This window comes from Colletotrichum fructicola (genome assembly GCF_000319635.2).
Source record: "Colletotrichum fructicola Nara gc5 chromosome Unknown KSG_Nara_v1_contig06, whole genome shotgun sequence".
NCBI lineage: Eukaryota > Fungi > Ascomycota > Sordariomycetes > Glomerellales > Glomerellaceae > Colletotrichum > Colletotrichum fructicola.
Window position 1 is genome coordinate 3,701,722 of NW_027094056.1, and position 16,365 is coordinate 3,718,086.

General features: G+C 55.3%; 2 protein-coding genes across 2 annotated transcripts; both read right to left on the reverse strand.

Annotated features, from left to right (window-relative positions):
* Window positions 1-3,715: 3,715 nt before the first annotated feature.
* On the reverse strand, window positions 3,716-4,985 carry CGGC5_v011271 (putative transcriptional regulatory protein; the record flags this gene model as incomplete). Its single annotated transcript, XM_032032901.1, has 2 exons — window positions 3,716-4,420; window positions 4,473-4,985. The coding sequence occupies 2 exons, from the start codon at window positions 4,983-4,985 to the stop codon at window positions 3,716-3,718; spliced, it is 1,218 nt and encodes a 405-aa protein (XP_031887875.1).
* Window positions 4,986-5,828: 843 nt separating this feature from the next.
* On the reverse strand, window positions 5,829-7,393 carry CGGC5_v011272 (uncharacterized protein; the record flags this gene model as incomplete). The annotated part of the gene is made up of 4 exons (XM_066152511.1): window positions 5,829-5,917; window positions 6,576-6,787; window positions 6,937-6,971; window positions 7,370-7,393. The coding sequence occupies 4 exons, from the start codon at window positions 7,391-7,393 to the stop codon at window positions 5,829-5,831; spliced, it is 360 nt and encodes a 119-aa protein (XP_066008077.1).
* Between the last annotated feature and the right edge of the window lie 8,972 nt (window positions 7,394-16,365).

A 16,365-nucleotide genomic window follows, 5' to 3' on the forward strand; every position in this document is an offset into this window, starting at 1 on the left:
CCCCCGTCGGGTTTTGTCCCCGTCGTCGTCTGCTGTCCCTGTAGGTGACAATGTAGCCCCCTTTCACACCCTCCGTCCCCATCAACGACTGGTATTGCTGCAGACGCACATCTCTCCCTCGACTCGCTCCGCCCGCTGGTCTGCCTCCTACTGGGCCTGGCTGGCTGTCCGGCCGGGACAAGGAAGTCGGGCCAAGCGCGCCCAAACCGAACTAAGTCCTTTCTTAGGGACTGCTCTCCAAGTACATAGAAATGCGTTCCCTGCTCGCCCGCGCGCATCCGGCCTCCGCTTCAATCTTGCGCAAACCCAAGGCACCTACCTAGCTCATCTGCAAAGCATCGGGAGGGTGCTTGAGTTTAGTCATGTACCTCGTGGTAGTAGTTCGCATTTTTGGACTGGACTGGCTGGGGCTGGGCTCACCGTTGAACTTGGAACGGCCCATGAACCGTCCGCGCGCAACGCGGACACACTGACCAGGCAAGGCAGAGGAGCTGCTCACTTGGAAGCCACCACCTTCCCTTCCCTCCTGACTTTGCGTCTGCGGCGCTTCGGCCCCGACTGACTTGCATCCATCAAGCACAGACGTCACGTATGTGAGTAATTGGGCCTGCGGGTGACAGAGAAGCCGGTGTTCGCCCTAACTGCGAGCTAGAGCTATGGAAACCTCCTATCAACTTTCAAAGATCCAGAATCTGCTCTTCCCTTCTTTTTTGCTAGTGTAGTTAGCAGTGATTGGTGGTGGTTGGTAATGGTGGTGGTGCGTGTGTGTGAGTGTTGCTCTGTTCTGATATTGAGGGCGACAGACAGACAAGGGAGCTCCAGCCTCCTCACCCCTCGTGTCATGTCGGTGAGCAACGTATGCGTGCGTGTGTGGTGTGTGTGTGTGTGACTCGAGTGTACATACCGGTTCTTCGGACCACAGTGCTCGACGACGCCAACGGCATTCTCCTTTGGGTGACCGCCCTTACCCCCTCTCCCCTCCCCTCTTGAACACCCCCCCTTGCCTTGGCACGCTCGCGCGGTCTGCGCAACTAGGATCAACCCAATCCCAGTTCTCCATGACTGTTGATTGCGGAGAGGGGCACCGAGGCCCGGCCACCTCTCATCCAACCCATCACTCATCCGCTTGCCTCTCGTTTGTCGTTGACCCGCTGGGGAGCTGGGAATTGGCGGGAGGGGAAAGGGGACCAAGAAAAAAAAAAAAAAAAAAAGGATACAGAGAGAGAAGGTGAGCGAGCGAGTGAGAGAATGTGACAGTAAGAGAGACAGACAGAGAGGAGTAAGAACGAGCACTAGCGTCAAGGGTCCCCGAAATCTCGACAAATGGCCTGTCGAGTCCTCGTCCACTCCCCAAAATGTACCAACCTTGACCTGGCCTTTTGCCTCGAACTGCTTGCCTGTCTCGCCCAGCAGCGGCCATCCAGCGCGGAGTTGTTTAAAGTGGCCCTGCCCAGAATTGGGACAGCGGACGGTAAACGGTGGTACTGTTGCCGCCCGTACCTGACCTTGACCTTGACCAACATCCATCCGTAACAAGGAGGTCCAAAAAGAAGGGGAAAGAAGAGTGAACACGACTTCCATCCACCACCACCACCACCAACCACGAGCACCACCACCACAAACACCAGTCCGCCGCCGCCGCCACACAAATAACAGAAAATACGCACAGAGGGTGGAACGAACAATCGGCGTTAATTTTATGTGGGCCAATAAAATTCGAACCACGCAGATCCAGCTGACATCTTTTTTGGATTTATCTACTACCTATTGTTCGTTCATCTTGGATATCCTTAATTACGATCCATTCTTGTCAGTAATAGTTCTCGGCTTTGTCTGGTGACGTGTGTTTTGAGCATCTTTGTTCTTTGTGACGTTTGTGTGTGTTGTTGTCTGGGGCAGAGCTGTTGCAGTGGCGTCGACGTGGTCTTCCTTTGTCCGAGTTGTGTTTGTATTCTCCTCTGGATACCCGAAGAGCTGCTCTTCTGACCCATTGGAAACAGAATCAGTCCTTTTTTTCTTTTTGCCCCCCTCTACTGATTCGCTCTGTTCGAGTCTCCCCGAGGAACAAACTGGCTTTGTCGCCTTTTTTTACTCTCTGGTGTCTTACCATGCCGTAGACAGCAACCTCGCCGCCGGCTTTTGACCGAAGGAGGCAATGGAACAAGGGATGGATACCTAAGAAGAGAAGGGCACGGCACGCACACCGCGCCGTACCACACAAGGAAAAACCGATTAAAAAAAAAAAGAGCGGAGCAAACGATAAAAAGAAATACGTCGCTTTTCACAGTTCTTCCCAACCGCTAAGACGGCACGGCCAACGGCTGGCTGGCATCGGACCGGCCCCAAACCTTGGGTTGGGTTTGGTTTCTGGGCTGGGGAACTGCCACGCGCGTGCGCTGACCTGTCCGTCCGTCCCTCCCCCCCCCCTTTCCCCCGAGAGTCTCCCCTCCCCTCCCGTCATTTGGCCCCCAAACCGGACTGGCTGGCTCAAGCTTTTCGGTCGGGGGGTGTGTGTGTCGTTGGCACGTACGCTTTCGGTATCGATATATTAGTGCTTGACGTCCGTTTTGGCAGACGTATGGCTTGTAGCAGACAAATGAACTGCATCTGGCATGTCAAACACGATTCAGAGATAACACGCAAGGGCCATGAAGTTCAGCAGCAATTGCAGTAGACGCCCAACGACGCCGACGCTGGTCTTTGACATTTTTTGTGTGTGACAAAATGTATGCTACGCTCCTTTCATCTCATTACTGCCGCTTCTTCTGTTCCCCTCCCATTTTCATGATTGTGCGTCATTATATCCGATGATGGTGGACGGGACAGAAACATGAGAAACAAGATGAGAAAACAATGTGGTGAATGAGCAAGAGAGAAAAAATGGGGGGAGGGAACACAAAGCTGAATTTTGTAGCCCTCGCGGTGCCATTCAATAATTTCTGCCAAGGTCGATAATAAACGCAAAAGTGATATCTCTGCCGCCCAGCCCTACCGCTTGCGCGATTTCACATCGTAATAAGTTCGAGGTTTTTGGGTAACATAAGTTTCGGAAATGACACAATGAAAACAAGTAAAGCATAATTGACGCAAGAAAAACATTCCGTGGCAATGAATTGTGGATGATAGGATAACGTAGAAGAGCGCACCAAAAAATCAAAAGAAACGACGTGTGCCGTGAGGCAGACCATTCTTAACCCTCTCCGTTCCTTTGGGGAATGACTGTATGAAATGAAACAAGCGCAAAAGAAATCGATATTGGCCATGTGATCGAGGCCTCATGCGGTCTGTAAGCAAGCAAAATACCTCCCACCGTTTCCCCCCAGCAAACACCTAAAGCATAAAATCAAGACGATGCTGGCCCGTTTGGCTGTATGCCGATAATCGAATGGAATACCGTCCTCGCTCTTTTCTTTTGCTCCAAAGGAAGCTCTCCGTTTGCTTCGTGCTCGCAACAAACAGAGCCGAGTCAAGTTCGTCTGTATGCGCCCAAGACAATACCACATACAACGCCTTTGTTGCTGCCGGTAATCAGCGGCCCACCAGCAATCGCCAAGTATTAGGTAAGAGTGGAGATTTCTTTGTCGTCTTCGTCTTCGGGAATTCAGAGACCGATTACCTGACCAGCAGATTCGTCCTTTTTGGGCCGGGCGAGGCGGTCGAGACCAGATAATCATGTTGGCGGGCTGGGCCAGAGCGACTTTGCGGTTCTGCCGATTTACCTCCTGGGAGGTGGTCTGTTCAACCGTCCCAGCATGTTTCTATCAATGTCATGAGGCGCAGGGTTGTCCACCAAATTGTTCAGGCTCATGACAGAGCTTGAGGATGCGGCAGGGGTTGATGAATTGCTCTGGCGCTGAATTGCGGCTGCCGCACGTTCGTCGCCTGTGGGCTGCGAAGGAGCCGAAGACGGCTGTACTGGGCTGTGTCTGGCCGGAGGTGCTCTCGGGTCGTATCCACCGGGCCCAGGTGGCTGATAGTTCATGTAACCCGGACTGCTGTGGTTCGAGCTTGATGCCGGAGATCGTCGGCGAGGATCATCTGCCGAATTGGGGTCAGGTGGTGGGGGTCGAAGCTGCTCATCACCATCGTCATCCCTTGGACGCCTTCTGCCTCGCTGCGCATCGTAGGGTGAGTAACCGCCTGTCGGCGAGGGCAGGGCCTGTTGTGGGTAATAGCCCCCGTTGCCTGGCTGAGGAGCGTATCCCTGACCAGGTGGCGGAGGTAGCGAGCCCTGAGGCAGTGGTTGACCGTAAGCTCCGTAGAGTGGTGTGCCGGGAGGAATACCACCTTGAAGAGCAGATACCGGAACGAAGGCGGTCGAGCTAGACGAAGACACAGGCTGGAAGATACATTCCTGGTTCATCCTGCTGCAGTTCACGCATTTGCCGCCAGGTGCGCTCTGGTAGCCACTGCAGCGAATCTAGATACTGGTGTTAGCAAGAGAAGACCTGAATCGGCGAATCTTGACCGACCTTTCTTTTGCGGCAGTATCTGCATGCGATGGAAGTTCGCTGTCTCGGAGCTGCTTGTTGCATATTTGGGCCTCCCGGACCATACTCGTACCTTGGCGGGCCCGGGGGACCGTAGTCGTATCTCGGAGCACCCGGACCAGGCGGAGGGTAATCGGGATAACGCCCTGGGGGCGGAGGACCCTGGCGATTGTAATGGTCCTGATAGTAGGGGTCATACTGCTGAGGAGGAGCCTGTTGCTGCTGTCTCCTGTAAAAATCATCTCTCGATTCAGGCGGTGGTGGGTAACCTGGAGATCTCGGATCGCCTCCTTGAGGCTGCAAGGGTGGCAACTGCTGGTGAGCGCCCGGCTGCGGCGGAGGATATCCGTTCACAGAGTTGGGAGAGGCATTGTAGCTGCTAGCACGTGGATCGCCTCGCGGGTCAGGGTGCGGCGGGTATGACCTCGCATAGGCAGGCTGGCCGTATGCGCTGTGAGGATCTTGGATGGATGGGAGAGATACTGGTGCGGCCATGTTTGGTCTTTGATGTCTGTCGTCGTGATATCTAGAATCTTCAGGGGCTCCTACAGGAGGCAACCGGTGACGAGCTTCGTCTTCTCGCTGTTGGACGGACAAGTCTTCTCTGTGTGTAGTAGAAGGCGGCCCTCGTCCTTGCTCCTCTGCCATGCCTTGGTTGCGGTTAATCCAGCAGGATGCCGCGACTGAAACCTGCCCTTTGGACGCCTTGCGATGCTAAAGTACTGAAAGTGAAGTAAAAAAAAAGGTGGTAGAATGTGCTGAGGTCTTGGCGTCTAGACTGTCGCAACCAAGAAGCTTGCTTTGATGATGGCAAGCGCGTGGGCTAACCGTCAAAGCCCACTATCAGAAAAACTCGGCGGGCAGGCGCAGGAAGGTCAAGAATCATGACCAAGCAAAGCGTGGCGAAGAATTGGCGCAGTCAGCGAGTTGGCGATTTCGGGTTGTCCGTACACAGCCTGTCGTGCGAAGAAAGTCGAACGTCAGAGAGTGGTGTGCCGTGTAAGCCGTCAGACTGCGCAGGCGCAAAAAATAATAATAAGCGGAGCGGCGCGGCGCGCGATGCAGTGCGGCAACAAAAGAGAGAGCGCGCAGCTTTGACTTTGAGCACGGCGCAACTGGAATGATTAATCTTAAAAGAGGCCGAAATCGATAACAATCCGACTTTCTTGGGCGACGACGAATGACGCAAAGGCGGGCGACAAGTGGGACAGGAGTTGGAAGCTGCTGCTGTCGAGGAATGGAGGTGAGCTCGGGTCGGCGACAGTCAATCACAAATGCCGATGCTGCGGTTGGCGCGCGAGAGAAGGCGGCGCGGTGATGACGAGTGCTTTCGTCGGGTTATTCCCTTCGCCGCGGGAAGCAAGAGACTGCGTCGCTGTCGTTGTCGTTGGTGATGTTGGAGAGAATAGTTGTGGCTGCGATGAACGCTGGAGGACAAGATGTTGGTCAGTCGGCAGGTAATGTATGGTCAGGTGAGGACGACCAGGTTGGGAGGAAAGGTAGAAGCAGAGGTCGGAAGTAAAAGCCAGACAAGGCAGGCAAGGCGGGTAATGTAATGTTAAAGGTCGGTCGGTAGGTGCCAGGCCAGGTGCCAGGTAAGGTAAGGTAAGGGTATTGGCAGTGGGGAGAAAGAGAGAGTGAGAGACGGAGTGCTGGGAGGGGGGGGGGGCGTGTGGAAGAGACAGACTGGAGAGAGGGGAAGGATTGCGCCAAAAAGATGGGAAGATGTAAGAAGAGAGCAGCGGCAGCAACTTCGCACTAAGAAGTACGGCTAGGTAGGCGAACCCAGTATTCGTACTTGGAAGGGTTGCCGTGCGGTGCGGTACGGAGCGGTACTAGGAAGGTACGGACGGCACTGGGCTAGGGACGGTAAGGTACCCAGGACAGGGCAGAGACCAGCGACCAGGAGGCCAGGACAGACCAGGAGAAGGAGAAGAAGAAGAAGAACAGGGCCAGGGTAGGGCAGGGTAGGTAGGCGTGCGCGCGGTGTGTGGCTCCGGCCCAGGGGGGTGGGTAAGTTGTAAGGGTGCGATGCGGTGCGGTCCAGTGCGGACGGGGGTGTAGGGGTCAGGTACGTTAGCTTACCCAGGTAGGTTGGAGGAGCCAGGCAGGCGGAGGCGGCAGCGGCAGGCTGGCCCCAAAAGAAGGAGAGGGAGCGGCGGCGGCGGCGGCGGCGGCAGCGGCAGCAGGGCAGCAGCAGGCAGTGGACACACGCCGTGGCTGCTGTGGCAGGGACCGTGGAAGCACGCCCAAAGGCCCAGATGCGCGGTGAATCGAGTGTGTGCGGAAGATTCCTACTACCACAACCATCCGTCGTCAGCTCAAAAAGCTACATAGTGAGTAGCAGAAAGTGAAGTCAGTGGTCGACGTTTGCCAGAGCATTAGGTAAGGCAGCGAGGGTAAGGTGAAGAGACACCATGGTACTGGCAATAACCCAACGACATACCTCTCGTATGGACACTCTAGATAAGCGCGTCCTTGCTGCTGGCCTTTGGTTTACCAGGCAGTGTATTGGCAATACACAACACGCGGAAGGTGCCAGTTGGCAGAGTCGTAGACCAAGATGAGACGAGTTATTGTGGTCGAGGTCAGGAGAGATGCCGTCCAAAACAAGAGATGGATGGTGAGAAGAGCGAGCGTGCGTGCGTGCGACAGGCTTCGTGAGGCAAGGTAGGCAAGAGTGATGAAGCGTGTCGATGATGCAGGAGGTGCAGGAGTTGAAGTAGGTAGGCAGGCTGCCTGGGCAGGTAAAAAAAAAAAAAAACGACTTGTTGCGCAGTCCCAGTCTCTCAAGGTCCAGGTCTCAATCAAGGTACGTGCGAAAAGTAGGTGAGATGAAGTCGGCAGGGTGCTGGGTAGGTAGGAAGGTAGGTAAGTACCTGACAAGTTAGGTAGGGTATCATCTGTGCCTTTGCTGCAGCACGTAAGGTACCTTATTTTACCGTGTGTACGCAGCAATTAAGGCAAGATAGCTAGGTAGGTAATAAGGGAACAAGAGCCTTGAGGTCCCGTCGATGAAAAAGAAGGGCGGGATAATACACGGGGATGCGGCCGGGGAAAGGCGGCGATGGACGGCAAGGCAAGGCAGGGCAAGGCAAGGCACGGAACGCACATCCTTTGAATAGCCCAAACGCTCCCTACCCTACCCTGTCCGCACCTTCCTCACTTTTTTTTTTTTTCTCTTCCTCTTTCAATCGAGGTTCCTTACTGCATGTGCATGGTACAAGTGCCTGCATACAAAAGGTTAGGAAAGGTGAAGGTGAGAGTTGAGGAAGGCGCAACGGTGTGGACACCAAGGTCTCGCTCGTCAAGAAAGGTGCGATACCTTCCTTACCCTACCTGGGAAGTGGTAGCCCAGGTAAAGCAGGTAAGGTAGGGGAAGATCCAAAAAGCAGGGAAGGTCCAGGTCCAGGTCCCAGCTGCAGTCCGAGGTGCCTGCCTGCCTTTTTGCATCCTGTACCCAGTACCACCTTTACCGAATCCCATCACCAGTGCAACAGTACCTACTGCATAGTAGAGGAGCAATGTGCAGCAGGTCGCGACAGCAGAACCAGAAGCACCATCGCATCTTGCCTCTAGCTCTACTGTACCTTAAGGTAGGCCCTGCGTCCGCACCCGCATCCGCACACGCTGCAAGCACCTGCAGGCTGGGCCAGCTGGAGCTGCGAGTTCCTACACTGCACTGCACTCGCTACACCACACGGTAAGGCGAGGTATTCATTCGTACGGGCACCTTCCTTACTGCCACAGTACCTATGTAAGCTAAGGTAACCACCTTTACAACCTGAGGTGGGCAAAGTACCTACCCGTTCTCTCCTTCGCACACCCCCTCCCCCTTCCCCCGGCCGCCAGGGTCACACGCCCCCTAATCGACATCACGGTGCATCCCATCCCATCCCATCCCATCCATCCTCACTCAACCTGGAAAGTGTGGACGGTGCAAGTACGTGGTGGAGAGCGGGAATGGCAGAGCGGGCGGATGATGTCGCGCCGCCCAATGGGTGACTTTCTTGAAGGCGGGAGTATCCCCCCTCCCTTCCACCCTTTCCCCCTTCCCCCTTAGGGGCTCCCGTCCTTGGGTTCGGTTCCATGAGACGGGCTCACTTCCAACTTCCAACAGGTAGCACACTCCGTTGGCACTTGCCCCCGCGAACCACTCACAATCCAGAACCCATCACCGGCCCAAACGGTCTGGCATTAGCACTCCCCCGCCGCTGCACTTCGGTTTGCATCGCGCAGTGCAGCCGCCCAGCCCTCTTCTTGAAATGCTCTTCGCACCAACAACAGCTGAGCCACGGCCAAACCCGTCTTGAAACTTCATCCAACAACGGAATTCAGTCACACCCTCTCGTCCGCAGTGTTGCCCAAGGGAACCCGCAACACCACAACCGGCCATACACAGCCAGCCATATCGTACCCGATCCCATGCTACACAGAGACTGTATTCCCGAGGTCAATGTCTTTTTTCACCAAAATGTCGGTTGTAATATGGGCAAGCATCGAGGCGAACCAGCCCGCAACCCAGCTGCCTTCGTTGGCTCCCTTGACCGGCCCGTCTGTCTTCTTTCTGCCGCCTCCCTTGCTCGGTAGCTTGCCATGCACCGTGGCACTTTCGACATGGTACCGATCCATTATACGCTTCAAACGAGCCGCCTTCCAAAGACGTCGGTGGCCAAGTCATCATTTGGATGGCAAGGTCGTACAAACCTCTTGGCCATGACAGATGAGCCCTCCAAGGGTGTGTGTATTGTGTGTGCCCGCGCGAGGGGCCAACAAAGGGATTGAAAGGGTACTTCCGCCGCTTTGCAATGTTTTCTGCCGGCTAGGTATGAATAGCCCAAGATAGGTCTAATCCGCAATTGTTCACCTTGCGGCGACTTCCGCGAAAGAGTCGCAAATCCTACACGTAAGTGGTGGGAAGCACCTGACGGGGTGGGGAGACGACCCGGGTTTGCTGTTGGGACTTGGAACTTGGAACTTTGGGGCGTCGTGTTGGTTCCGGCTTCCGTATACCATCCCGTCCATCGCCTTACTAGACCGACAAGGTCTGCTTCCAATCCCTTCTTCCCCGACTGGCGACCCCCTCGCTCGGGGCTCACCCTCCTTCTTTTTCACCTTCTACTTCGCACGCCGAGCTAGCAAAATTTCTTTGCTGCAGACCCTAACACTTTGCGGGCCGTTGGCGGTGGTCGCCGGCGTCGTTGCTGTTGCCGCCCCGTGCTCGGGTTTGCCCGCTGAATTTTGGCCGCCGTTGTGCCAATCCTGGGTAGTAGTTCCCCCAAGCATCGCCATTCCCTGAACAGACGGACAATGAATGACTCTCGTCATTGCTTGGTCCCAGCGCGCACCGGATCGTTGGATTCGGACGACCTCGTGACAAAGACAGACCAGGGTCCGGGGACGCGGCAATAATGTAGAAAGAAATCAAGAACAAAGGATCTCCGCAAGTACCTGCGGCTGGACGGCTGGCTTGGGGAACGGTTTTGGGATGGGCCTCGAGCTATTGGATGTGTCACCTTCCAGCCAAGCCATTACGGGATAAAGAGTCAAAATCACTATCGACGGGCGGCTGAGAATGGAGGCGGCCTGGGTCCATTTTAGACCCGCGTCGCTCATCGTTGGCGGCTGAATGCTGGTTCAATCTTGTCCAAAGTGACGTGGGCGCCTGTCTGCTCGACGCATCTTGGGGAAATCGGACGCGTGCCCGTCCGTCTGAGCCCACTTGTTGCTGCGGATTGTCGTGCCGCGTTCACGCAGGTGGTGTTGGTGCATGTGTCAATTTTAGGACATGGTGTTGAAATGATGAGCGTAACCCGCACGGAGTCCGACGATGGCCCTTGGAATGGTGATGGTGATGGGGCCCTGAACGCAGCAGAGAGCGGCGCCGGGACGGGAGGACGGCTCAAAGGCGACCAAGCTGGTTGGCTTGTTGGTCAGTACGGACATCGCGGGATACACCCACAGAATCTTATAGCCACCTACGGCGTTGATCCCTTCATGGCGTGTTCACAAGTGCATCTTTGGACCCGTGGAAGTCTCGCGGCCGGTCTTCTCCAGTGGTTTGTCTCTGTTGCCCGTCATCCAACACTGTTGCTGCGAGCCGGCCCCCTCATCTCACCCCCCTGCTCGTGTGGCCTGGCCTGGCCTGTCCCGTCGGGCCCTGGCAAGGCAAGGTAGAGAGTGCCTTAGGTACGGCCCTGGCCGGTGTCGTCTGTGGGTGAGGTGCGTGGTGCGGTGCAATAATGTGGTGGAAGCTGTGGAGTGCGGTACCAATCAGGGTAAACGTGCGCCTTGGCTGGACTGGCCGCGCCTGATCCCGTGTCTGAATCCACCAGCCCGGGCGGAGGTCGCAGATCTGGCCGCAGGCAAGCCAAACAGTGTGTTGGAACTTGGGTAGTTGGGGGCGGCCACCACCGCCTGCTGTCTGAAGCATCGCATTGCCTCGCCGCAAGTCAGAACAAAACGCAGCGTTGCCTTGGGGTCGTGGCTTGTTGCCGTCCTCGTCAATGATCATAGGGGCTGCTGTTGACGTCTCTCTCCGTCGTTTCGACACGAATTCGTTCGGTATGTCGATTGCCTTGATAGAGGGTGAAGACCGGACTGCGCAACACATCGCGACGCGACGCGACAAGAGTTAGGTTTTCGTGGTGTCTGCAGGGATGGACACGGGCCGTTGCTCTTTCTCATCACTTCCTGAGCTGATCTTTGTGAGCACCGTCTCTACACTGGCGACATGTATTTCCATCTTTTGCCGATGTGTCTCAAAGCGGGACGCCCCTTCTCACACAGTCCTGTCTAGCCTCTGTGTTCCTCGATCTCTGTACACCCACGCTGCAATCACTGCCGATCCCACCACCAATCACGAGTGTGTCTCGTAAGGCCTTTCAAGTCCATATTGGGTTGGGAGGTGGAGTGAAGAAGACCAGGCTTCGCAATGATTAAACCACGTTTCATGACATATGCCATTGCTTGATGGAACCTGGCGAAGTCCCGGCCCTGGAGCCAACTCGTGTCGAAGCCACTACAAAGTAAGTAGTTCGGCTGGGAAACAGCCAATATCGGCCCGAGCGAGCCAGAGAAAATCAGGCAAAGCCTACCTAAGTCAGGTCAGATCGGTTCGAGCAACAAGCAGAACGGCTGCCCAAATCTGACGGGTAGCCCGCAGGGCACACGCGGGTGTGCAAACTCTGTTGTTCACTTGTGTCCGTGTCTCTCTGCACTGCGGATCTTGCCGCCGACGTCAAACGGTCGCGAGATTTTTGCCGTCATGGCCGGGATCCCGCTGTCTCCAAGTCCGTGAGCTCCGCCGTGGTAGCGAGAACGGATGGCGGTAATGCGGAGATGAAGGCTGAAAAGACCCGGCACGAGAATAAGGGAATCACCCAGAAGACAGAATGCGCAGTCAAACCAAACCCGCCGATGTTGGACAAATTTCGGCGCGCACCTGCAGCGTTAAAAATCGTCGCAGAAAATCGTGAAGGGACGGAGATGCTGCAGAAGCAGGCTCGCGGTTCTTCGTGCGGTGAGTACAGCTCACAGCGGTATGCTTGGAAGCGTCTCAAGAAGATGGCAGCGGGCGGTGAAGGCAACAGGGAACCATGTACGCCTGTGGGTGTGGACATGCAAGATACGTGCCAGAGGAATGTACCGTTTGTACTCTTTGGTGCACATACGCCGAAGGTACTTCCATGTTGACCTTTCCTTGCCTGCGTATCGCCAGTCCCGGGCCTGCGCGTCCCAGTCAGCAGCAACGCCCCCTTGCCCGATTTCGAGCTGCGTCACAGGGCGCCGTGGTCCTGTGATGTCGACCACCTGCGCCTCGCCGCCATTCGCTTGTTGGTGGACAGCGGAAGTATGGATCACCGGGTCTCGATCCGAGCACACCCAGTCCACTCGGATGAGCTGAATACGCTGAGGAATTGATGCGTAAGATGGGGTGCGTCTCCGACGCACGCTGTTAAAACGGGGGCGTCGTTTGTGGTCATTCCAGGCCTAGGCCTTTCAATCCCCGATCCTAAACACCCAAGCAGGTCTAATCGCTCAAATCTAAGGGCTCAAGTTTTAGTCTGGTCTTGTCCTGGTCAGCCCAGAGCTCCTCCACACCCACCGGGGCGGGAAATCTGCGATGATCGGGTTTCAGAAACTCCAGACGACGTCTTTCGTCAACTCCTTCAAGGCCGGTCAAAATGGAACATCTGGGGTCCTGGAGATACGAGGTTTCCAGGAGCAACCTTCTTGTAAAGAGTTTCCAATATCCCTCATATTCCTGTGATTAGAAAGGGCAGCCCTGCTTGCTCCCACTCCATGCCGGGCTACGCCATCCTGCTGACCGCATGTGGCTTAACTCAATTTTCCGGGAACACAAGGTCGCGCGATGAGCCGGTTCGACGGTGGTGGGACGGGAACCGTTGTGTCAATCATTACATAGATCGAGGTTTGTGTGGCGGTCGAGGTAACTGCCCCATGGTGCCAACTCAGGTGGTTGGCGCCCGAAGAGGATTTTCTCAACCTCAAAACCTTGGAAAGTAGTCAATGCTGGTTCGTGATGATAGGTAGCTGTTAAATTGACCGTGTCGTCTTGTTATTTTGCCGGCGCTAAGCCCCATCAGGTAAGCGTCTATACAAAAAAAGTCGGTGCGCAAAATCCATTAATTAGCGCGTACTAATATGCTTAATATACTATCGCGAGTATTAAAAAAGCTATAGAAAAACGAGGAAAAATCGAAGAAATATGAGGTTAATGGGTTAGGAAGTTAGGGTTAGGTTAGGTAGTTAGGGTTAGGTTAGGTAGTTAGGGTTAGGTTAGGTAGTTAGGGTTAGGTTAGGTAGTTAGTGTTAGGTTACTGTTTGGAGTTATATATTATGTTATTAAGTTTTTAGATGTTAATGACACGGGCAAAATAACAAAACGACACGGTCCATTTAACAGTATCCGTGATGATAAGTGCTCGGATCAGCTCGCTCAATTGATGTCAAATCGAGGCTAATTATGGCCAATCTCGTCGTCTTCGAGAAAGCCATGCTGCATGACGAGGGTAATTCCAGTGTTAGGGATTTCGGGCGGTTTGGAGAGGTGAGCAAGGATAACAGTTGGAGTGGGTTTGATTGAGTATCGACTCGGGGATGATGTCTTGCTTTGGCGGGGGCTCTCCTTTTCTGGGTCCCTTTTGACAGCAAACGATCCGCACCCGTCCGTGTCTTTGCCTGCGTCTTCTTCTCGCCCAATTTCGATATTGTGGTATGCCTGTTATGCTGTGTGCGATGAGCAGGTGAAGCAGGCATTAGCCTGACTCCTCCAGACAAGCGGTCTTTTCTTCCTTCACGTCGCCTTATTGTCCGCTTATTATATGCCCCGGTGGACTGTTGTTGAATTCAGACCATTCAGTTGAATTGTGCGTCGTTTGTCGTGTTGGCTCTGGTCTGATTTCGGGGTTGTCGCTCTGCTCAATGCTTCTTCTGTGGCCGCTGCGCTGCACGGCTGCGGTGGACATGGTGGCTGGAATAAATTGACGGGTCGTACAAATCAGGAGGCTCAGCCATCAGCAAAAATCCAGGGGTCGACAACGGCTGGGGCTTCTCTTCCGCAGCACCCAATGCGACTCGGGTACCCTCTCCTGAGTCTTATCCTCGTGCCTGGCCCCATGTTGCTTCAAAACCGCGTGCGGATGGAGCCTTGTTTTCCCATCAGCCCTTCCCGGTCCCTGTTCTGCTGCCCTGGCTTGTTGACGGCCGCTTTGTAGGTCGCCTGGGATGGGATGGCCTAAGACTGGGACAGCCCACAGGAACCGGCGGCAATCTGACGTTGACAAGGACAGCCGCTCTTGCCCCAACTGTGGGGTAGGGATAGTGGGTGGAACCGGTCGACGTGGAATGGGCCTGGTACACAAGGTGTAACTCTCAAGGCCGACACAGGTATTCTTCCGATGAAAGTCGTGCAGGAGATGCTGTGAGCCGTGGTGCCATACCATCTTCACACACCAACAAGAGTTGTAAGTCAATATTGCAGGAAGCACAGCGCAGCTCGTACGCGTAGCTCCGAGGTCCGATCGTCCTCCGAGATGGCGCATCATACAGAGTTGTCGCATGAGAGCACGGTGCCCTGTGTTACGACGGCATGGTTGAGGCTGGGGTGAAGCTCGTCCTCGTTGTATAAAACAAATGCCTTGGGCGTGCTCGAGAGTGTTAGTCTGCAGAAGGCCCAGGAAACAGCCATTCGCGCTCGTAGATATTACTGAGCTTTGCGCATGATACCTTGCATGGCGGTGGGCGGTGGCATCCACTGCGAGGAAATGCCCGATTCCGTCCGCCCACGAACCATCGTCTCTTGCCGCAAGCCCAGGTTCTAGTACAGGGCCCTGCACGCTCCAAGCATTGCATGCCGTCGCTATGAAGGGTGACGGAGAGATTGGTACTAGCCAAATTCTGGCTTTAGTCGGAGGAAGACCTAGGATATCGCACCATCATTGTGACTAGACGCGCAGGCAGTTGACCCCAGTGGTGGTCGAAGGTCCTTGTTCCGGCTCCAACGCCGTTCATCTTCCATCAACTCGCTGAGCTCAGCTGAGCCAAACCTCGTGCTAGCCTGAGATTTCGAGTCGCGTTGGATACGAGCCAATGATGGACTCTATCCGGGAGGACGCAGGCTAGCTGTGAGCATGGGTATGCCAGGGCGGCAAGGTAGGCACGGTGTGGCCCTGGCGCATGTCGACTTGCAGATTCCCTTCCCGCCCGCGCCCGCGGCTCACCACCGAGTTTCCCATGCCCCCGTATACACATGGCTGTCAAGGCCGGGTGATCCACGAGTAACCGTTGTCCCGCTAAAGATTGAGTCGTGCTGAATCTGAGGAAGGCCGGATGGGATCTCGTGGAACACCACGACGTTGCCGTGGCCCCCAACGGAAACCTATTTTCCTTCTTCCCTCTGTTTTCCACGTTGACCGAGACATTCAACATGTCACAATTCGCCGGGTGTGGCCGCGCACTTTTCCATGCAGGCGACGCAACGGCGGCAGACTTTGTCAGTCATAACCAACGGCGGAGGGATGCGGTGTTCCCCCAGGACCCAGTGCTGGATGATGTCTCTGTGTCCCATCACATTTGCGGCATGGCACAGGCAGCACCCCAGCGTTCCATCACATTCTGTGTGGCCACCATAGCGGAATCGCAAGCACAGGTTGGTTAACGAATGTTGTTTGACCAAACAGACGAAATCCATGCGACGTCGAAAGTATGTCGCGGTGCATGATACAACGGCGGGGTTGAAGGGCGCAGGAGGCAGATGGGACGGGCGGGAACTCCCAGAGGAGTGCCATGTGCTGCTGTGGTGCCGGCCGCTGATCAGCCGGTTCAAGACGTGTGCTAGACGGTGCGAGACCACCAATACAAGACAAGGCGCGTCAACGACTCGTCGCGTTCACGGATTGGCCCCGGGGGACACGCCTGTTGATCGTGTGCCTGGTTGACTTGACAGAGTTGAAAGACTCGGTCGCGTGAGGTGTAGAGCAGAGTCAGTGCGGTGGTGTGTCTGCTAATCGAACTGCGCCCGTCAGACGGCGGCGATGTCGTGGGTGTTGAACTCGCGACACGGTCTTTCGGGTGTCGTCCGAGCCGAGGAGGGTTTGGCCGCTAGCTGACGCAACGAGAAGCTGAAGATTTGGAAAGGCACTTTGATGTGTCTGCACCTTAATGAACGATGAACACGCGGCTCGGCCGATGATGCGAACGTGAGGACGGCGGCGGAAAAGTTCACCAGTCTTGGCAGCAGGTAGGCGATTCACCTATCTGCGAAGGAGCTTCTTTCCCTTCCTTCCATTGCTAGAATCCATCGCTACCTTCCCTTCAGATTGTTGGCAGGAAGGAGAGACGGCCGGTGCCT